The sequence below is a fragment of the Ochotona curzoniae genome, unplaced genomic scaffold (genome assembly GCF_017591425.1).
Source record: "Ochotona curzoniae isolate NIBS_2020 unplaced genomic scaffold, NIBS_Ocur_1.0 contig_2688, whole genome shotgun sequence".
Taxonomy (NCBI): domain Eukaryota; kingdom Metazoa; phylum Chordata; class Mammalia; order Lagomorpha; family Ochotonidae; genus Ochotona; species Ochotona curzoniae.
This window is the reverse complement of record NW_024465553.1, coordinates 17,899,187-17,921,315: the sequence shown is the minus strand read 5'-3', so window position 1 is coordinate 17,921,315 and position 22,129 is coordinate 17,899,187. Positions and strand designations below refer to the sequence as shown.

Sequence of the window (22,129 nt, the reverse complement as noted above, 5' to 3'; positions counted from 1 at the left end):
CAGGAGTCCACACAAGGGATAGCTGGGCGCAGTGTCAGCGAGCAGAGCCAGGACATGGGCTGTTCAGTTGCAGGAGGTGCTGCCCAGGAGGGACTTGGGTCAGAGGGCCCTTGGAAGCAATGGTGTGTGTGTCTCGGGCCAACCCTCCTACGAAAGCATTTATAGAAGTTCCAGAAGTCCACTGAGAGTGTAGCCGTGACTACAGCTCTTGGTACGGGAATAGCTAAGAGTCAGGGGGATGCAAACAGCTGATGTTTGCAGTTTACGGGGTTAAGCACACCCAGGTACACAACACAACAATATCAAAAGACTCTCCACATTAATTTCCCACCCAACCCCTTCCCATCAAGGATCTGGGGTGTGTGTGTGGAGGGGAACCTCCCACTTCCGCCCTCTGCAGACTTGATAGTGAAATGGAAAGTGTAATAGCCAACTAAAGTCAGGCTGCTGGCTAGCTGTGAGCCTGCATTTCCTCATGTGCAAATGGGAATGAGAGCACGTGGGGCTAGGAGGCCACCAGGGGCTCAGTCCAGAGTGCCAAGGGCACGTCCTGCCGGGTTACCGCCACGCCATGCCCCTGCAGTACCCTCCCTCCCTGCAGCCCCCATGAGCTGCGGTTTTACTTACCGACTCATTGGCCTGTAGTGTCTGCGTGGCTTTGACAGCCGCGGCCCGCCGGCTGCGCTCTCGCCCCTCTTCCTGCTCCCCCTGATCCTGGGCCTCGGGCACCTCTTCCTCCCCCTCCTTCCTGGGCTCCTTCACCTCCCTCCTTGGCTCCGGCCTCTCTTCACCTGGGGACTCTCTTCTGGGAGGAGGCACCCTTGGGAACTTCTGCGAAGTCTGCAGAAGGAGGGGGAAGGCGGATGAGGAGGGCAGGCAGCTCAGTTACCTGCCGCTAGGGGGAGCTCACCAGGCCCACCCACGCCGGGGACAGCCTTAAGATCAAGAAGTGCTAGGCCCAGGGACAGAGCATGCCAGTCCGTCCTATTCTTCTGCAGACACCTCCTTGGCCAGCCAGGGATAAATGGTAATCCTCTCTGTACCTCCACTCTCCTTGCCATCTGCAGCATGTCACTACCAGGTGTGACCAACAGCCCCAGGAGGCTCCCAGCTCAGCCCTGGCACAGTAATCACCTTGATATCCACTTCCACCTCTTCCTGGGCCGACTTCTCGTCGCTTGTATCGACATCCCCGAAGGTGAGCGTCCCGTTGCGGCCGATCTTCACCTGCTTCTTGTAGGTATAGTAGAACTCCACGCACTGGGCCACCGTCTTGGTTTGGATCTGGTGGGAAGCCAGCTGAGGTCAGAGCCCTTTCACACATAATGCCCACCTGCTCCTGCTCCCTGGGGGAGTGTCACCTTGTTTGGGTTGTTTCCCTCAGGAACGTCCCAGCTCTGCAGCTCTCACCTTTCCCTTCCTTCAGCCACACAGCCCTTAGGTTTGTCTTTGGGACTGCTTTGGGCAGGAAGTGGGCAGGGATCCCTAGGGCAGCTGCCTAGGCTTCTGTCTCCCTGGAGGACCACCCCTTTCCTTGGGGAATGACACCTCCACGAGCAGCCCTCCCTCCTGGTGTGTCCTCCTGCCTATGGCAGATCCAGCCTGGTCTGACACTCAGGCCTCCTTCTAGCCTGGGATCATACAGCATGACCATGCCACCCTTGGGCCAGGACAGGGGAGAGAAAGGCCCAATTTCTTACTGTATGAGTTAGGACATTAGCTCTGAGGTTATACTGTCTCAACAGTGTTTGAGGGTAACCCCTGCTTCCCCCACCACCAAGTATCCAAGACAGTTCCTGGCCCTCCCTGGCTCCTAAAATGTAGCCCCAGCTCACCAGCTTCTGGACCAGAAAGAAATCCTTTTTGTAGATGGCAATGCCCTTGTTGAAGAGCTTCCTCTCTGACATCTTCCATTGGTCAGAGCCTGCAGGACAAAGAAGGAAGCATGGTAGTGAGGCAGGCAGGCCAGGAGGTACCACGGGACAGGTCTTGCTGGAAAGTCTTGAGCCCATCCATCCCTCTGGGGTATCTGCCAGTGTCCAAGGCTGCTCTCTTCCTTGTTCCAGGTACCCCCAAGCCATGCCACAGGGAGCCTAGCCTCACTCTCCTTGCTAGGGAAATGGAAACTAATATTAGAACCCTCCTGAGTGCATGTTGGGGATTAAATGGGTTGTAGATGCAACTCAGGTGCTGACAAATAGAGCCCTAATGGTGGTCTGTGACCATGGTTGCTAGAATCATGTAACTGGACAATGTCTCTCTTGAAAGTATGGTGCCCAGAAACCAGACAAATCCTCAGCAGGCACCTGATACCAATGTGGGAGGCACTCCCGGTTCCTGTCCTTAGATCCGTGCCCTGACCACAATGTCTGTCTGACCACTTGCCCATCCCCTTGCCCTGTCCCTCCAACAGCACAGGAAGCCTCTGGAAGGCTCCCAGGACTATGGGGTCAGTCTTTCTCCATGGTTCTTGGCCCCCTCCCCCACAGCCCCCCCCCAGCTCCATAACCCAGCCCTGAGCCAAGATGGGCGATGCCGACGCACCTGTGTAGTGATAAGTTGCCAGCGGGTGGTTGTGGGGCCGCAGGGGCTTCTTCAGTAGCAGCTTATTCAGTGTTTCCTGTTGCGGGGGTGGGGGGGGTGGGGAGGAAAGGTCAAGAATCTGCTGCTGGCTTGGTACTTGCTGGTTCAGCCTGGGCCTGAGCGATATTCAGAGGGGCATCCCCCCAACTCAAGGCTGGTCATGCATTCTGGCCCCTGTGACCCAGAATCAGGGATTGGGGTGGACATGAGGACCTGGCACAGCAGGCTCTAGGACACAGCACGAGGGTGAGTCCCTGCTTGGTCAGACTGTCTCACCGGCCTCCCTAGGGACCCCCCCACTGCCCATCTCACCAGGACTTCTGGCTTACCAGGATATCTCCCCTGCTCTCGTGCAAATAATGCAGGGCCAGCTCCTGGTTGGTGCCAGCACCAGGGAAAATGCTGGAACAGGCAGCAGTCAAAAGGTATTCCACTGGAAGAGAGGAAACCCCACTTAGGGCTGGCTCTGAGTGGCCGATCAGGGCCTGGCCCTCCTACTGCCCACCTCCACCACTGGCCTCAGCTTGCTGGCTGCAGGTCCCCTCCTCACCTTGCCTCTGCTTCTCCCGGCTGCTCTCCAGGTCTTCCCATGGCTGCCACACTAGGTCAGCCTTGTGGGGGTCTGCAGCTGCCAGGGAACGGTCCCTCATGGAGGGGATTTCTGCTTGGAACCGGGAGCCCACGTTGATCCGCCTGCCAGGAAGGGGGGTTGGTGGGGAAGCACAAGGATTAAGGTCTCCTTGTGGAATAGGGAACCTGGGCACCCCAGAAAGGCAAGGCCTGAGGCTAGTAAGGGGGAAAAGCAGCTCCAGATTGGCAGCTCATCCCATTGCCTGCCCACCTAACTCTCCTCTAAGACAAATGCAAGCTAAGCTGGCCCCTTCCTTTCTTTACCTGCAGCTTCCACCCAGGAGCAGGGTGGGAGTCATGGAATGCAGAGTCCCCTTCCCCCACCCCACCTCCCTACTTCCCCAGGTGGAGCTTCCCCTTCTGCTCCCAGCCCCCCACCACATGCATATGGAGAGCCAGGGGCAGGGCTACACTTACGGCTCGATGCTCACAGGGGTGGCCTCACCCATCACGGAGAGGACGGGAGGCGTGACTTCCGTGCTGTCTGTAGAACAGAGAGCAGTTTGGCAACTTCTCTCTGCCCCTCCACCTCTCACCCCTAGCCTGGTTGAGAGCCCTGCATGCAGGCAGGACTCAGCAACCCAAGCATCTCTGCAGCCTGCTGGGACCCCTCAGGCTGTGGGAGTGCCTGGATTTTCACACCTGCACAAATGGGACTTACTCTGCAGGCCTGAGGGGTTACTCTGAGCACTCAATGACATAATGCACAGAACCTGGCAGTCCACCACCACTCCTGCTGCAAGTCACAGGTCGGCCCTGCACAAGCAAGGTCCCTGCCCCTGCAGTGAACTTATGCCAGTACAAGGCAACAGTTTTCTAAGAAGGACACGCACACTTTGTAAACTTTGAAGCCAAGGAACAAGGTGGGGAAGGGGCTTGCTGCTTTGTTTTCTGCCTCAACTTTCTCCAGAGCTAATCTTTTCAAGACACTCCCTTGCTGCAAAGGACAAAAAGTCACAGCCCACTCCCTTCTGCCAGTGGAGATAAACCCTGACTTCCGGAGCCCAGAACACAGCAGGGATCTCCTTCCAGCTGCATGTCCGGCCATCCCTTACCTGCCCCTTGAACGTCACTGCTTACCTCGTGGCCCCTCACTTGGCTGCAGGGGCCCATCTCCATGCCTTCGCTCCACCCGCCCCAGCATGCCCTCCCAGCTCCAGTCTCCTCCCTCAGCAGGAGTCCAGCCCCACCCCCTCCCAAAATGCCTTCCTCAACCGCCCCAGGCCTTCAACTGCGATGGGCTTCAGATCCCAGCGTCAGCTTCTCTCAGGCGGCTGCAGCCACTCCTTACAGGCCCAAACCTCCATTCCTCCCAGGCTTTTGTGTCAGCTCCCGAGCGACTCTGCACTCTGTTCCCTGCCTTGGCAGGAACCTGGCCAAGGCTTTTTCACCCTTGTGTCCGGTGAATACCCATGGACAGACAGGTCTCTTCTGCACTGCCTGTCTGCCCGCCGTAGTGGCTTCCTTCTGCACTGGCCAGCCAGGGTGAGAAACTGCCTGAGGAGGTCTGCCAGAGGAGCCAGGCCTTTTCTTGCCTGTGGACTCAAGGGGGCACCCGAGAGCCACACCGCGGCTGAGGTCAGGTTCAGAAGTTAATTGGCTAAACGTGCTCTTGTGCGCCTCTCACTTAAACTTCCCTTTGCTCACTTATCCCATTTCTCAGAAAAAAAAAGGGTCCCTTTATGGTGTGGATAGTATTTTTCAGCAGGTACCAGCCAGGTTGGTCTCGTGTTACCAAGGTGGGCAAAATGGATCTCCACGCAAGAGACCCAGAAGCAAACACAACAACCAGGTATGATGTTTGTAGTATTCCACCTGTGCTGCATCTAGCTGATACTACTGGGATGGGAGCAGTGGGTCAGGAAACCACTCTCCGTGATTCCCAATGCAGTTAACTCACTGGCAGTTTCAACCACTTTTACTATCAAAGAGCTTCAATGACACACACACACAGAGGAAGGTGACAGTAAACGGTGGATTCCGAAGACACCCACGCCTTCACCCACTCCCAGTCCTTGAGCTAGGCCACTCCTCCACCTCCTTATCCCTCAGAGCTCAGCCTCCAAGAGTCCGTTCTCCCTGGCCACTCCCTGACCCTCAAAGGGGGAGAAGAAGGGGCAATGCCACTCACTGGAGCGCAGCAGGGTGCGATGGGCACTCTTGGGCGTGATGGGAGGAGGGGCTGGGACGCTGCTGGTGGATATGATGGCGTTGAAGTAGAGGCCGGAACCTTCCCGCACGGGACTGAGGATGGGAGGTGGCGTGTAAGGGGGCAGCTCGAAGCTCCGCTCGGACGGGTGGTCAGCCAGGCGGACGGGAGAGCGCAGGTGGCTCTGGTATGGGGTGATGTTGGAGTAGACAGGAGGGGCGATGAAAGTGCCCGCCTTGGTGGGGATGATGAGGGGCTCAGGGCGTGGCCGCTGCTTTGGTTTCCGCACAGAGGGTTCCCCCTCCAGTTTGACGTTCATGTCCTCTGCCTAGAGAAGCAAACAGAGCAGAGATGGCTCAGCCTCCAAGGTCCCAGAAAAGGATGGGTCTGGATCCCTGCCTGCCAGATGACCCCTGGGCACACCTGAAAAAGAGAGCGGGCCCAAAGCCCTCCGTACAGGTTCCTGCAAAGGCATAGGTCAGCATGCTTTTTTCAGCAGCTGAACACCTGGTTTCTGTTACACAGCCTTCTTTTCCTATGTGTTGGTTTTTAAATAAATTATTTTATAAAAATGTAGCAACTATCCTTACCTCTAGATTTCAGCCCAAGCCCTAGTTTTCAACTCAGGTTGTAAAGTATGGAGTGGAGCAGGAGAGGACAGTCCAGGTGGCCCCCTGGGTCCTTGAGCCCCACATCTCTGAGTTCAACCAACCATGCAGCAAAACTACTTATTAAGTAAATCTGCGTCTGGGGGCCAGCCTTGTGGCAAAGTGGGTAAAGCTGCTTCCTCGTTGTAGGCATCCACTGTGGGCACTGTTTTGAGCCTTGGCTGTTCCACTTCTGATCCAGTTCCCAGCTAAGAACAGTTCTGGGAAAGCAGCTAAGGACAGTCCTAGCGCTTGAGCCCCCGCACCACTGTAGAGACCCCTGGTTTTGGCCTGGCTCAGCCCAACCTGATGCAGTAATTTGGGAAATGAACCAATGGGTAGAAGCCATTTCCCTTTCTCTGTCTCACACACTCTATAACTCTGCCTTTCAAATAACTAAGTCTTTAAAAAATTACTCCATCTTGCTATGATCTTCATTTTGATAAACTCTAAATACCTCTTAATGGGATATGTGATTCAGGTTTCAGAGGTGGCAGCTTTATCTGCTGTGCCACAATGCCCACGTCCTCATAGAACTTCCACTGTCAGAGTCTAAGTGCTATTATCAGCATGGGTAACCCCTTCACACAGTCCAAAGCCAGCTCCCACTGCTGTGCATTCCTGGAGCCTCCATGGGGAACAGGAAGCAGGGCAGGAGGGAATGGAGAACTTTCCACTGTTCCTGCCAGAGCAGGAGGTGAAATAAGTCAGCCAGGGCCCTAGTGTGCATGAGATCTGCCACTGGGAGGTGATCTGATTGAGGAGCTTGGGCAACTCCTCTGTCAGGACGCAGTCCCTGCAGGTGAGCACAAGAACCAAGGTTGGGAGCAGCCCAACCAGGCCAGATTACAGTGCCTGCTGGAATACGTGGGGTCAAGTCTGGGGCAGACCAGGCTGGACCAGTTCATAAAATCTACTGGCAGATCTGACAACCAGGACAGGGCGCAGGACAGGCGGGCTGGGCTGCAATACCAGCCAGTTCACTTTAGCGCCTGGACTGGGGACTGACTGGACTGGGCTAGGCTGCAGCACCAACCAACATGAATTGGAATCAAACACAGACCTGGTTGGGCCAGGTTATAGCACCCACCAACAAATGCCGAGGTGAGGCAGGCCATGCCAAACTGGGTCTTAGCACCCACCAGCACACATAAGACCCAGGATGGGGGGCAAGCCTGGTAGGGGGGCAGTACAGGCTCCTCTGCTGGGGAGCATGGGAACTGGGACTGGGGGCAGACCTGGCCAGGCAGGGTTACAACACCTGTTGGCCTGCATGTAAACTGAGTTAGAGGGAGAACCTGGCTGGGCTAACCAACTGTATCCTCTGGTACATGTGTGAACCAGAGTATGTGCAGACTGGTTGAGCTTTGCTGCAGCATCAGCTGGCAAATGCCGGGAATGGGGGCAAATTCTATCGAGCTAGACTGCAGAACCACTGTGTACCATAGCAGAGGAAGCAGAGCAGAACAAACTGAACTATCCCAGCCAAGCACTAACAGCAAATATCTGGGCAAATGGAAACTGCAAGGTTGACTATGTCACTCCAATGGACCTTTGAAGGATTTCCTCATCCTTGGATCGGTGATATCAACAGCATTTCAGAACTATCAAAACCATTTAAGCAGAACCCTTGGAGTATGCTCCACACTGGGGACCCTGGAATGACATCCCTGGGTACTGAGGATTTGGGAGGCTGGGTGTGGCTTATCTCCCACTCCCCTCATATACAGGAGGAAGAAAAAGACAATTTGGAAACAATGGTCTTACCCGGTTTTCCCTAACCCTCAATATTTCTCACCCCGATCAACTGATCAACTATGTAAGCATCATTTTAAAAAAGTCACTGGATTAAAGGTACACAGTTCAGATGTCATCCAAAAAGTTTCCAGTTGCAAATATCCAAACAAAATTGTGTCTTTCCAGGCAAGACAGCACAATCTATGCAAACATAGAGCTTCCCCCAAATTTCTGTGAATGCTGCATGGACTTAGATTCCAAAAGCCAATTTGACCCTGGGATGCCTACTTCCATAGTTTTCTCTGATGCACCTTTTAAATCCTTCCCTAATTTCCTTAAGATTCCATTTACAAATTATTGATGATGTTAGCCTTACTAATAGACCTTTTTGACAACAATACAACATTACAAACAAACAAAAAGAATGGAGGCCCCTGTTGGCTCCCATTGCTGTATTCACAAAAGGGGCAGAGCATGGAGCCCTTTGTGGGTGAGCAGCCTCTAGTTCACCTCTCTGCTGCATGGGCCTGCCTGGCCACTTCAGACTCCGGGGGATTGCCCTGATGCCCTGTGAGGCCACGGCCTTGATCCACCTGTGCCCTCTTCCCCACTTCTACTGACCAGGAGATGGAACTGCTCAGAGGCGCCATCTGCCCTGCAAAGGAAGCAATGATGAGGAATGCTAAGGAAGGGCTGGGAGCTGCCAGGATCAGTATTTCCTAAAAGCAGATGTCAACTATTCTGCATGCAATAGTCTTTTGGGCTGACACTGAGATGTGCTGAAAAAAGCCAGAATCCCGAGGTATGATATCAGACACGAACTGGAACACTTTTGGATGGAATGATACATTTGGGAAAGTGCTTCTGGAGTTACCCAGCAATGAAGAGACAGGCTGCAAGACTGGCTGCATTTGGACCATGTGAAGGCTGGATGATGACGGGGCACTGGCTTGCATGACCCCACTCAATTTTTACACATGGGAAGAACAACTGGATACATAAATCGGCAGATCCCAGCCACAACACAGCTCCCTGGTCCCTCCCCCCACCCAGCCTGCTGTTGTGCCAGTGCCACTGGGCAGGCCCAAGAAGAGTCCAACTTCAGGGCCAGCCCCAACCTCAGCAGCTAGGTTGCAGGGCCGGTGTCTTCTGCCTTCTCGGCATCTATTTCCTCATCCCATGAAATGGGGACCCAGAGCTGTGAAGGGGCTCAGGCTCCTCCTCAGCCAGGCCCCCAGCCTCCAGCACCAGCTTCCTCCCAGCCAGAGCTCAAAACCCAGGAGAGCGGTCGGGGAGTGTCCCTCCGTGGCAGAGCACAGGCACTTAGGTACAAAAGGCTTCTGAACAGGTCAGAGGAAAATAGCTTGGAAAATAAAGTGCCAAGATGCAGAAGGCAGTGAAGCAAGCCCAAGAGGTGAGTCCAGTGTTTGGAATTATGTTTGTCCTAGAGGTGGACACAGGTACCAGAAGAGCCCACTGGAAGGCTGAGACATCAAGCAAAGCTTTGAACCAATTCAAGGAACTAAGAGCATAAACCCTGGAGTTTAAGGCTGTTTGGACTGTTGTTCCCAGGAGCCACCTCTCAGAATAAAGGTTAGCTAAAACTAGGCTCGTCCCCTTACATTAAAAAGCCCACATATAGCTAATTTCATCTCAACTTCTCATCAAATTAAAGCCATTCAGGATTGCTGGTTTCTGCGGCTTGCTAGAAGCCAAGAGAATATCATTTGTGGAAGAGAGGAAAACATCACCAATAATTTCTCATATACAGACATCTGCCATTCAAAACAAAAACAAACCCAGGTACACAATAAAGAAAGATGTTATCCTAACACCAGAAACAACAGGGAACAGAAACAGATTCACATTAATGAAGTTATTGGAAACAAACATTAAGGAAACAACATCTAACCATGAAGGAACTAGAATCCCTGACAATGAAACAATGGCAATTCTATAATTAAATAAAGACAACCAAACTACGAATGCAATAAATGGGCCTAATAACACATTAAACAGAATTAGTGAAATGAAAGATCAGACTGAAAAAAAAAAATTCGAAAAACACAAGAAAGTACATGACACACACCAAATAGGGGATATGGCAGAGTGGCAAATAAAGTCCCAGAGACAGAGCAGAGAAAATGAAGAAATATTCAGGAAAGACCACAATCTCTAAAATGGATAAATACAAAGAAAAACAGATTCATGCATAAGAGCAAAATTGCTGAAAATTAAAACACCTCCAATCTTGAAAGCAGCAAGATCAAAGATATCTTACATTCTGAGGAGAAACAATATGGCTGCCAGTGATTTCCCAGGTCTGTTGGCACACAGTGGCAGTCTGAGACCACAGAGTAATTCTAAAGTACTAACTGAAGGCCTGACACCGTGACTTACAGGCTAAGCCACTGCCTGAGATGCCTGCTCTTGTATGAGTGCTGGTTCAAGTCCCAACTGCTCCTCCACTTCTGAACAGCTCCCTGTTACTGTGCCTGAGAAAATCAATGGAAGATAGTCCAAGTGCTAGGGCCCATGGCACCATGTGGGAGACCTGGATGGAGCTCCAGGCTCCTGATTTCAGTGTGGACCAGCTCCATCCATTCCATCATTGGAGAGTGAACCATGGATACAAAATCTCTGTCTTTCCCGCTCTCTCTGATGCTCTGCCTTTCAAGTAAATATATCACTTTTTAAAAAGTTTAAAAAATGAACAATCAACCTTGAATCCTCTACCTAGCAGTTACCCTTCAAAAATAAAGATAAAAAGTTTTCAGATAAAGACTAACCAAATTCATCCCCAACAGACCCATGCTATAGAACTATTAAGGAATATTAAGGAATTCAAGCAGCTATAATGCTTGGAAATGTGAAAAGAGAGCAAGAAAAAGGGTCATCACAACTGGATAAAACACTAAAGCTGCAAGTTCCCATTGATCTTAAACACACAGAGAATGAGGATATTAGTAATTCTGTAAGGTGTATATTGGTAGAAAACGGAGTAAAGATGATAGGAGAGTCCAGGAAAAGGGAAAAATAGTAACGCCTGTTAGATCTCCATCAGCCAAGCACATATATGTCAATCTTGAGTGGCCTTTTCCCCGTCTGTCCGTAATAACCTCACTGCTCTCCGATGCATTTAGAACAGGACTAGCTCTGCACCGTCAAAGAACTGAGTGAACCAGTCGTGCCAACCCCTTTCCACGGAGCTTTGTTCTACTGCAGAAGTACAGGTAGGATGATGCCAAGGTAATTACTGAGACATAATAAAGATACAATGAGTAATGCACCCAAGTGGAAAAATGAAAAAGCACCCTGATCAACCCGCTGGAAAACACATGAGCACAGGAGAGGCAGGGAGAGATGAAAAGCTGAGGGCAGATTTCCACCACCAGCAAGGAAGACAGAGAACTCCCAAGCAGAACAGAAGAGCCATGGCCAGGGGCTGGGAGGTAGTGCCCACAGAGCTGCTGGTCAAAGGAGACCCATTCTGCAACACAGTGCCTATCACTAATACCGGGGCATGGCACCTTGGAAATTGGTAGCAGAGATTTTAAAGTGCTCTTACCACAAGAAGAGTGGTTAAGTATGTGAGGTCACACGTACGATATTTGCCTTGACACGGCCATTTACTGATGCAGACACAGGCAGGTATTTCAGAAAGTTCATGGAAAAGTGACATTTGAAAGATCATTTTATTTTGGTACAAAAAATTTGAAATCCATACCAAGTTCTTTAAAAAAAATTTTTTTAAAAAGAATTTATTTTACTTCAAAAGGCAGAATTTATCTATTTTACTTCAGAGTCAGAAATTTCCCATCTGTTCATTTACTCTTCCCAGTGCCCACAACAGTAAGGGTTGGACTAGGCCAAAGCCGGGGCAAGTAACTCAGTCTGGGTCTTCCAATGGGTGCTCTACTACTAGAGTGGTACATCTGCTATTCCCAGTGTATGCATTAACAGGAAGCTGGAACTGAAAGCAGAACTGGAACTCAGATCCCAGCACTGATATGGCATGTAGGTGCCCCTTGGAGCATAACTACTTAAGCCAAGCACCTACCTCCATAGTTTTTCCATGAGACACACTTTCCATGAACTTTTGAAGACCTTCCTGCATCAAAACATCATGTTGCACACAGAGTACATATATAGAATTACTGTTTAAATGTGTTTCTCTATCCTAAAGGCAGAGTGACAGAGATTTCCATCTGCTGGTTTACTCTCCAAACATCTGCAACAGCCAAGGTCAGGTCAGGCTGAAGTAAGGAGACTGGAATTCTATCCAGGTCTCCCACCAGGCAAGGCAGGAAGCCAAGCACTTGAACCATTATCCTCCGCTGCTTACCTGGAGGCATCAGCAGGAAGCTGAATCACAAGTGGAGCACTCCGCCATGGAACTAGGTACCTTCACCCACTACACCTAACATCAGTCACAAAATAGACTTCAGAAGGCATAAACAATATAGCAGATAGAAACGACGACAACCCTGTATCTAATCCAGCTATAAACAAGAATGCGCCTAATCATGGAGCATCAAATGTACAGAATAAATAATAACCATGGAAGTCAAAGAAACAGACAAAACCTTGGTCTCAGTGGTAGACTGCAAGGCAGATTGCTCAGCACTGGCCCAACAAGCAAACATCTCTGCACTCCGGTCCCTAGCATTAGGCTTCGACTGCATCAGGGGCCAGGTCAAAGTTTGCTAACTGGCACTGGCAAGATTCACCCAATCTCATCTCCCAGTATGAACCTGTCTCACAGCCCGTGGTCTGTACTTGTGCCTAGAAGTTAGGTTTAGAAAGTCAAAATGGCTTCTTTGGAGATAGCCTCCTCCGCGGCCATGTTCTCCTCTTCCCAGGGTGTTTGAGGCCCCAGGCGTGACCACTGGTGGCAAGCAGGACCCTAAAGCCCTTCCCTCTCACCTGATTCGTCGCCTCTGACCCGGGGACCCGGGTGGACCGCCTGCGGGTGACGATGACTGAGGGTTTGTGTTCTGTGGGGTTCTGGTCAAGACCCTTCCCATCCCCGTCCATGCCACCAGCCTGGGCCATCTCAGCTGGGTCCACAGCCCGCACGGGCACAGACACGGGAATGATGAGAGGGACCAGTCCACTGTCATCTCGTGAGCGCTTGGCGGCTAAGGAAGGCTCAGAAAACTCCACCCCACTCTTGGCAGTGGAGGCCAGGACGCTTTTCCGCTTCTCCTCGGAGCCATTGGCATCCTGGAAAAGAAAAGCAGGGCATGGAAGTCAGTTTAGAGAGGAAGTCCTGGTTGGCTGCTCTAGGATCCCCCACCCTCATTTAGCCCAGGGACGCAAATACGCACAAGGATCCCCCGTGGTCTCTGACCACCTGGTCTTTTCTTAACCATCTCTTCTCTCACTACATTCCCACATACCCTTCTGGGACCACCCTTCTGCCAGGTCCTCCCACCCAGGGCTGGAGCAAGGGCCCCCAGACATCCACCAGTTGACAAATGGCTTTTAAATGTGCTTCATTTGACCTGCACGATGGGTGGCACATGAAATACTACCTAAATACTTTTGTAAAATCTCACTGCAGCTTGGCCAGGGCAGTCCGCACTGCTCTCTGTGCAGCGAGTTATGCTTGGCACCCCACCACAACCCACTCCTCCCTGCACCCGGCAAGACACTCCCTCCCACACCCAACCCCTCCCCTCCAAAAAAAAAAAATTTCACTGCAAAGTGCCAGTGTTGTTGTTAAGCTACCACCTGCACCGCTGAGACTCCCTATGAGTGCCAGTTTGGGCCCTGGCTGCTCCAACTTCCAATCCAGCTCCCTGCTGATGCACCTGGGAAAGTAGCAGCAGTTGGCCCAAGTGCTTGGGAGATCTTGGGAGATCACCTGCCCAGTGGGAGATCCAGATGGAGTTCTAGGCTCCTGGCTTGGGCAGGGCTCAGACCCAGCCCTTGCAGCCACTTGGGAGCATAAACCAGGAGATAGAAGATTCTCTCTCTGTGTGTCTCTCCCTCTATCTCTCACTCAGGGAGCCTGTGGTGACATGAACGATACGTGGCGTGCCTGTACCCCACAGGCTGATGGCAAGAAAAGTTGGTCCCCAAGCCCAGGTTAAGCTCTGCTGCCTCTTTCACATTGACTTGGCCCCACAAACATCCACAACGGAGCCTTCCTCTGGTGCAGAAAAGCGTCAGTGCTGGCCCCTGGAACAGACACTGACCAGGCTTCTAGACTAGCGATGCCACCTCAGTAAACCCCAGCTTCCTTCAGTGGTAAACCAGGGATACACAACAGTATCCCTGGACGTCTCGATAAATCACTTGTGAATAAGTATTTAAAAAGCTACAAGCACAACTCAGGTGCTGAAATACTGCTCACTCTCCCTCTCCTCCATTATTGTCAGTTTTGATAAATCAGCTTTATTGCGCTGGATCTACCTACAACAAAATGAACCTATTTGAAATGACAGTTCAGGGACCAGAGCTATGACACAGTGTGTTAAGCCTCTCACCTTTGCATTCTGTAGCGAGGCCAGCTCCACTGCCTTCTGAGCCAAGGTCAGCAAATTGGCCTCCTGGGACGTGCGGCGTCTCCGTCTCGTACTCTGGATTACCCCACCCCGGAGTGGCTGGCCACAGTCACTGCTGCCCACTGTCCTCAGGCTCTCCTCGCTGCCCGCACCCAGAGCCTCCCGCTCACGACCGTTGGGTGCCAGTCTCTCTCCGTCGGCCAGCAGCTCCAGTGGGAAGCCCAGTGCTTCAGGATGGGGCTGTCCCAGGGGGCCGGGGGGTGGCTGCTGCAGCGGCCAGTGATGCAGGAAGAGATTGCTGGTGGGTTCCTGTCCGGGTTGGGCGCCGGCTCCGTCCAGGGCGGTGGGAGGCAGGATCCCCTCCTTGGAGAGACGGCGGGAGCGGCGGGGGAAGGCGACCGAAGGTTGAGGTAGCACAGGCTGTGGGGCCGACTCTGGCAAGAGGGCCTTGCGCAGTTCCGGGTTCATGTCGGGATTCGGGGGGAAAGGGTAGGGCGCCATGCTATGGTGAGCCAGGTGCGCCTGCCCCAACGGTCCGGCTGGCTGCAGGCCGAAGTCCTGGGGCTGCTGCGAAGGCGGCTGCTGCATGGAGTAGAAGTTCTCAAAGAGCTGCATCTGCGGCAGTGCTGCCTGCGGGGGCGCCTGCTTCTGTGGGGGGAAAGCGGCTGCAGCCGCTGTGGGGTTGGGTGGAGGTGGCGGTGGGCCCTGCCGGAAGACCTGCCGGTTCACCTGGTGGCCAAATGCCAGCTGGAAGGGCTGCAAGGGCAGCGTCTGGTTCGGGGGTTTCTTGGTTGCATGGAAGGAGTTGAGGGGAGACGGCTCCAGCGGCCCTTTGGGTGGCATCACGGGCCGCACCGCGTTGCCATAGCGGTCCAGCTGCGGGCCGCCCCCTTTGTCCCGCTTCAGAGCCTCGGGGTGGTTATAGTAGGTGGGGACCCCCACCCCAGGATGAGGGCTCCCCTTGGGTCCGCCGTAGAGGGACAGCCGGTTCCACGTGGGGTGCGGCGGAGGCTGGCCTGGCTGTGGCTGCCAGCTGCTGTCACTGCCGCCACCGCGCTCCGGACCTCGCCCGGGGGCCATCACCGAATTGGGCCACTTCACCGATCCCACCTGCTGAGACAGCATGCCTGGCGTGGTCCTCTCGTGCCCGTACACCACGGAGTTCAGCAGGGCCAGGCTGTTGGTGGGAGGCAGCTCCACGGGCTGCGAGGCGGAGGCAGCCACTGGCCCCTCCAGCCCCGCACCGCTGCCGAACTGTTCCTCCTTGCTCCGGAGGGCCTGCTGGGGAGCCTGCAGCGGGGGTGGCTGCTCCTTGGGAGCCGCGTCCTGATCCCCAAAGAGGCAACGCTTCCGTTTGTTCTGAGCCTTGGGCTGGGCCTGGAGGTTCATGGTGTGGCCAGCTGAGCCCAAGCGAAATCTACTTCACCAGCTGCCCATGCCCACCCCCGGGGAAGTGGGGGGAGGGACAACTGCTGGAAGCCTGGCCCAGTCGGGAGCTAAGACCGTGCGAGACGCTACAGCACTGGAGAACCAACCAGCGTCCGATTGTTGTCTTTCAGAGATGCTCTGGGCTGCTCTACTTCTCTCTGCCGTTCATGGTGCTCACCGGGTCCTGGAGCCTACAGGAGGGAAAAGAGCCACAGGATCAGTCACAGCCTTTCGCATCAGGGGATGTCACGGCACAAGCCTGACCAGGAGCTCTCCAAGGTCAAAGAAATGAGCCCAAGGCCATCAGGCAGGTACAGCTGCAGGGATACCAGTAGAGCGCCGCTCCCAGGTCCTAGTGGAATCGCCTCCCACCACCTGCTGAAAGCCGGGACTAGCGACGCCAGGTGGTGTGGCTGGTGCACTGCACAAAGAAAGCACCTGCCAGGAAAGCTGACCTCCGGACCCAGCCTTTCTGACCACGCTGGGAAATGGGGCAGCAAGAGGTTTCCTTTCCTTGAACCAAGTGCCAGTCCCACCTCCCTACATACCCGCCCCAGGGCAGCCAGGCCTGGTCCTGCGCACACCATAGCTTTCCACCATACCCTGCCAGGATCTCTGACATCCCAAAGTAGATGGCACACGCAGGAAGTGGGAAGAGAGGTGCCATTTCCAACATGGGCACCCCTTCCACGCAGCACCTCCACCCCCACCCAACCCCTGGCAGTGTCCAGTACCCAGGGCTAGGTTCACAGTCCTTTTACACTGAGCCCTGCAGGTGTCAGATGAGGCCCCAGAAGGGTGTCTGTGGTCCCAGCCCCACCCCTGGGAAGAGCTGCTGGGTGGGGCCCAGCTGGGAGTCTTTCTCAAACTCACAGGGAACCTGTTTTGCAGCCCTGGCTGGCTGGAGGCAAGATCCCCGCCAGAACTGAGGCCAGCAGCTGCCTGCTGCCCCCTCCTAGGAGATCCTGAGCACAGAATGGTGTTATGCAAATACAAGGGTGTGTGTGTGTGTGTGTGTTTGTGTGTGACTCTGCGCTAGGAATTAGGGCCCAACTGGGTTCTCAGTGATAAAATAAGACTACAATGTTCACAATCTGTTTTCTGATTTTTATTTTTTGCAAAAGCTCGCTCTGTTTATCCTACTAGAGAACAAACAGAATCCAGACCTGTATTTCACAACTCACAAAGCTGCTTGCACCGGCAGCTATTGTTACAGTAGCTGCTGGGAGGGGGAAGGGAAGGGGAGGAAGAGAGGGGAGGAGGGCACCACATGGCCCACCTCTTCCTAAGGACGAGCCACTCCTGGGTCCCCACGACTGGGAGGGGCTGGCCAGGGGCCGCGGGGCTCATGAGGCAGCTCTGGAGACGACCTGTGCAGGCCCAGTGACCCAAGCCCTGGAGGTCCTGCGTCACTGTCAGCAGTGCCAACAGTTCCCAGCGAGCGAGCAGCAGGCGGGACTCCAGCCTGCCGTGTCCCCGCCCCGGGGTCCGGGCACGCCCCTCGGGCAGCGGGCAGGCGGGCGGCGGGCAGGCGGGCAGGCGCAGCGCTATCGAGGTGCGCACGCTTCCGTAGCTCGGTAGCTCGGCGGGGCCGCCCGGCCGGCCGGCGTGACTCAGAGTGGAGGCCCCCTCCCTCTCCGTCTTTCACTTTCACCCAGCACCCAGAAGGGGAGTCACTTCCTCCTCGGTTTCCTTCCTCTGCTTCCCGACCCTGCTGGGAACCGGAGAGATTATCCCCGCGTGCACCCGCTGATGGAAGCTAGGCGGGAGAGAGGTGCGGGGAGAGGGGGCTGGGAGAGACAAAGGCGAGAAGAGCCTCCCCAAGTCCCTTCCAGTTCCCAGGGCCCCCATTCCCCTGTAGGTGGGAAGAAAGGACGAGCTAAGGGCCCTTTGAGCCGACCCCTTTCTCTTGCCTTCGGAATTCGGAGCAGAGAAAGCTAGAGCAAACAGCCCCTGGGCAGCCCGGAGGAGCGCTAGGGTGGGTCCGCGTGGCCCCACCTCTCCCAGCGACTATCTAGAAGCAGGCCTCTGCAGAGGCAGACAGAGGAAGGAAGGAAGAGCTTGTGAGGGGACGGGCGGGGTGGGCACCACAAAACACTACGCCTTCCCCCGCCGCCAGCTCAGCCACAAGGGGGGCCCCATGTGGCCCGCAGGCCTGGATGCACGTGCCAGCATGTGCCTGGTGCAAGGGGCCCCAGCACCGGGATGGTTGCCCGGGGAGCTGGGGAGGCCTGCAGTTCTCACAGGGGTGTACCCACAGCCTGCTGCACAGCCAGCTTCCAGAGTTGGGCCCAGCTGGTCGGCCTCCCACACCCTCCCCTGCCCAACATGGAGGGCCTGTACTCAGGCACCCCGAGACGGTTTCTGAAGCTGCAGCTGGGACTTACTTAGAGCACAGCAAGGGGCTTGGTTGAGGGGGGCTGAATCCCCCCAGAAGCTTCCTGCTAAGGGCCTCTCCGTCAGTCCCCTCCCCCCCCCCCCCAGGGGAGCACTGAACACAGATCCTCAGAGTCCCACAGGGCTGGGACTCCCCAGGGGAAAAAGACCACTCATGGTCTGGGGACTAGGGGGTGGGGGGGTGGGAGGGGAGTGGGAGATGCCTGGGAGGAAGGGTGGAGGGGCGCTGCCAGGCAGAAGGACGCTAACAAGCAGTCACAGCACTAATAACAATGTGCACCTGCGCCAGCCCAGGCCTGGGGAAGGCAGGCAGGCGTTGCTACCTTCACCAGCGGTGCAGCCATGGAGGGGCTGAGCCACCCGCCTGCAATCACGCAGTAATTCCACTGCAGAGTCAGCACTTCAACCCAGACCTCTCTAACTCCAAACTCAAACTCTTGGAAGATATGCACCACTTCCTTCCCCAGCACACACTGCACTGCCCCCACTGCGTGCGTGCAGGCATGCAGGCAAGGTGTCCCAGGAGTGGATAGCCCTCCTCCTAGGCCCTGGGGAGCCCTTGGCTGGTAATCCGCCCTTCCTCCAATACAGCAGACCCCTCCAAACCTACAGGAGCCTCACCAGAGGGCCAGCAGGCTTGTGATGACCACCTCCCTGGAGCCCTGACACCCCCCCGCCCCCGCCAGTGTTTCCTCCTCTCCTGCTGGCTGCTACAGCCCCACCCTCTGGGCCTGGGCTGCTGGTGGGGCTCCCAGCAGAGACCCCACCGGCAGCTCCTGGCCTGCAAGCCCGGGCGGGCCTCAGCCACTTCCTCCTCACTTCTCACTCTTCTGTCCCTTGGGTGCTAGGCAGCTGAGCCCTGCTTTGTGAGGAACCATAGGGAGACCACCTTCTCCACAGGCTGCCAAGCCCCATGTTGCAGAGAGTAGGGCATAAAAAGGAACCCCTGCGAGCAGCTCATCCAAATGGCAGGGAGGAAGGGAGAGGAGGAGGGGCAGCACAGGGCAGAAGGAAGCCTGCAGGCCCCAGGGACTCCAGACACTGCAGCCGGCCCCATCGGCCTTGCTCACTTTGCTCTCTCTTTTGCAGCCAGTCCCTGAGCAGACCTCCCCTCACCACCCCCACAGGAACTCCTGAGGCCTTCTGGGGGATCCATGGCCAGAGGCACCCCCTCTCTCCATGGAAAAGCAGCACACGTCAAGAAGCCAGTGCCGAAACCACAATGTGTGTTCTGCAGACACAGCAGAGAAGGTGCTAGGGAGGCTTGGCATGGCTGCAAGGATGGCAGCCAACACACACAACCCACTCACAACAGTCCAGGGCTCTGGCCAATGGGACTCAGGGGCCAGGTCATAGCTGCTAAAGGGACCAGGCCTGTCACCAACCTTCTTGGGACATTTGGGGCGTTCATCTGACAAACATGACCCTTGTGAGTCAAGGTCACACAGGCCAAGGAGGAAGTGCCCAGTTTGACCCTAGCAGCTGTGGGTTCTGATCAGATCAGAAGAGCCGCCTGGAAGACCCCTGATTGCTCCAGCTTTTAAAGCTCCAAGCTCAGGGCTATAGTAAGCTAAGCCTCCACCAGCGCTGCTGGTATCCTGGCATCCCATATGGGCACTGATTTGAGTCTCACTGGCTCCACTTCCAATCAAACTCCCCACTGATGTTGGGAAAGCAGCAGAAGATGGACTCTGCACCCACATGGGAGGCCTGGAGGAAGCTGCCGTCTCTTGGCTTCAGACCAGCCTGGCTCCAGCCATTGCAGCCATTTAAGGAATGGAGTGGACAAGGGGATAGATTTGTCTCTCCGTGTAAATCTGCCTTTCATATCAATCAAAAGCCCTGCAGGCTGCAGAGGCTCAACACTGGGCAAAGGGAGAGATGGACCCCCACCCAAGGGCAAGATGGATCCAGACCCCAACGCAGCGGCTGCCAAGGGCCTGAGTCCTGGGGTGAGCTGGTTCTCCAGACACCAAAGAGGCTATCTCAGAACAAAGTCTAAACTCCCTCCCTCCTGTACCCCGAGGGCCTGCTGACATCACCCAGGAACGGGCAGTCTGGGCTCCCTATGTGCACTTCCTGCTCTGCTTCTGGGTCCTTTGACAACCTCTCCACCTGGCGAGTCATCCTTTAGGCCATGGACGCCGCTGCCTCCAGGAAGTCTTCCCTGATCACATGGCCAAAACGGGAGCTTGCACTGTTGAGCACATGACATGTCCTGACCTCTACCACCTGGCTCAGCACACGAAATCCCCAGAGCCTGTTTCCTCATCCCCAGCAGACGGGCAGGCTCCGCAGGGCAGTCTACAGACCGTTGGACCTTGGCACCTTGGTGCGTACCTGCCTCTTGGGGTGCTTGTTCAAGACTCACCTGGGGTGAGTCAGAGCCATGCCTGGGCAGAGGCGCCACTCTATGTTCCCACCCTGGGCTCCTGCCTGGTCCCCACCTCCAATCTTGAGGTCCCTCGTGCACACCAGACCTCCTGGCTGTCCTCAGGACCCAAGCCTCCCTGTTCCTAGCCACTTGCTCCTGGACTCTCACCTGCTGCCACCAACCGAGGCACTGAGGCAGGCCGTCTGGGAAAGGGCCAGACCGCACGCTCCCCACAAAGGCCTCCCACCCCAGCCTAGGGACATGACCCTGTGAGTCTGTTTATCTCCTGCTGTAACAGGGCTGGGCTGGGTGCTAAGACACTAAGTGTGACTAGGATGCTGGGTGTTGTGGGGGGAAAGGGGAGGACAATGATAGGTGCCTTCTTCAGAGGAGGCCAGCGTGGCCCAGCTGGTACCCTAGGCTGGGCTCCCTCTCTCAGATACTCTCAGGGTCTCTGGCTATAGCCAGACTGAGCAAGTGGCCAGGAGCTACCATCCCAGGGCCAAATAGAATTGCTCAGGCCTCAACTAACCTTTTCCCCAGCCACATGGCAGTGTGACTTGGGGTTCACACATAGGCCAGGGGTCCTTTCATTTTCTTCAGGCCACTGGACAGCTATGTCCTAGTCTCCAGCAGTTTGCAAGCCAATAAGGAAGGGTGTTCCCAGGCAGTGAGTAGAGGCCTGCTTCCTTCATGTGTCATTTCCGCTCCGGGAGCATGCAATCTGTCCCATTCCTGATCCACAATCCCTGGATCATCACCCACTCTGCACTGGACTTCAGCCCTGAAATGCAGCCTAGGTCACCAAGCTGGGGAGGTGGGAGCCACGGGTTGGGAGGTGGGCAGTGCTTAGGCCCTTGGAGGGCTGGAGTTTTAGCTGGCCATACTTCCAGCTGTGATAATTAAAAAAAAAAAAAAAATCAAGACTGAATTGCTTTCAAGAGATCAAAGGGGCTGTGGACCAGAGGGGACTCATTTGTCTCACAGAGCATGCTCAGGGCCTCACCCAGGGAGCTCCTTCCCCTCCTGCCCCACAGACACCCCCTAGGATGTGCAAGGGTAGCTGCTATCACCTTGGACAAAGCCAGGAAAGACTCGGAGTGGCTGTCTTGCTCCCAACAGAAGTCAGGTAGGAGGAGCAGGTTTTGCTGTCTTTAGGGACTTGCCAATGTCCGTGCAAGTCAGGGGCTCCAGTGAGAGCCACATGGGAAACTGCTGGGGCCCTTGGTCAGTCTCCTGCCACCCTCTCCAGGCCCCGTGGGGCTCTTACACTCCCAGTTTCTCCTTCCCTTTCTGGAAAGACCCAGCTCCCAGGCAGGTCTTGGGCAGGGTTCCTCTGGAGTTTGTGCTGAGCAGTGCCAGCCACTGCCTTGCGGCCAAGACCCAGAGGCTGGCACTCACAGGGGCTTCCCTTGGCCTGACCTTGCCCCACCTCCTCCAGACCACACACACCTTGTGCTTGCAATCATGCAGGCCTGTCTCCAGCCCCTTCATCCACTCTGCAAGCATCTGCTGAGCGCTGGCTGCAAGCCAGGCTCTGGGGAGACGCTGCAGACAAGGCTCTGGGTCCCAGCCGCCCAGCTCCAAGCCCAGCAGGCGGGACAGACATGCACAGTGATTAAGAAGGCAAGATGGCTGGGGCAGAGAGGAGCTGGGGACACCCCCTCCTCCC

The 22,129-nt window shown here is 55.2% G+C and overlaps 1 protein-coding gene across 1 annotated transcript in view; it reads right to left on the bottom strand.

Annotated features, from left to right (window-relative positions):
- The window catches only part of MIDEAS (mitotic deacetylase associated SANT domain protein), a 39,043-nt gene that overhangs the window by 3,873 nt on the left and 13,041 nt on the right, over positions 1 to 22,129 (bottom strand). The window contains exons 2-11 of the mRNA XM_040975319.1: positions 14,241 to 15,877; positions 12,673 to 12,972; positions 5,345 to 5,690; positions 3,631 to 3,697; positions 3,134 to 3,276; positions 2,913 to 3,016; positions 2,545 to 2,620; positions 1,836 to 1,924; positions 1,135 to 1,284; positions 628 to 840 (exon numbers count right to left, since the gene is read on the bottom strand). Coding sequence (XP_040831253.1) covers positions 628 to 840; positions 1,135 to 1,284; positions 1,836 to 1,924; positions 2,545 to 2,620; positions 2,913 to 3,016; positions 3,134 to 3,276; positions 3,631 to 3,697; positions 5,345 to 5,690; positions 12,673 to 12,972; positions 14,241 to 15,647 — 2,895 coding nt within the window. The 5' untranslated portion in view covers positions 15,648 to 15,877. The remainder of the gene's footprint in view (positions 1 to 627; positions 841 to 1,134; positions 1,285 to 1,835; positions 1,925 to 2,544; positions 2,621 to 2,912; positions 3,017 to 3,133; positions 3,277 to 3,630; positions 3,698 to 5,344; positions 5,691 to 12,672; positions 12,973 to 14,240; positions 15,878 to 22,129) is intronic.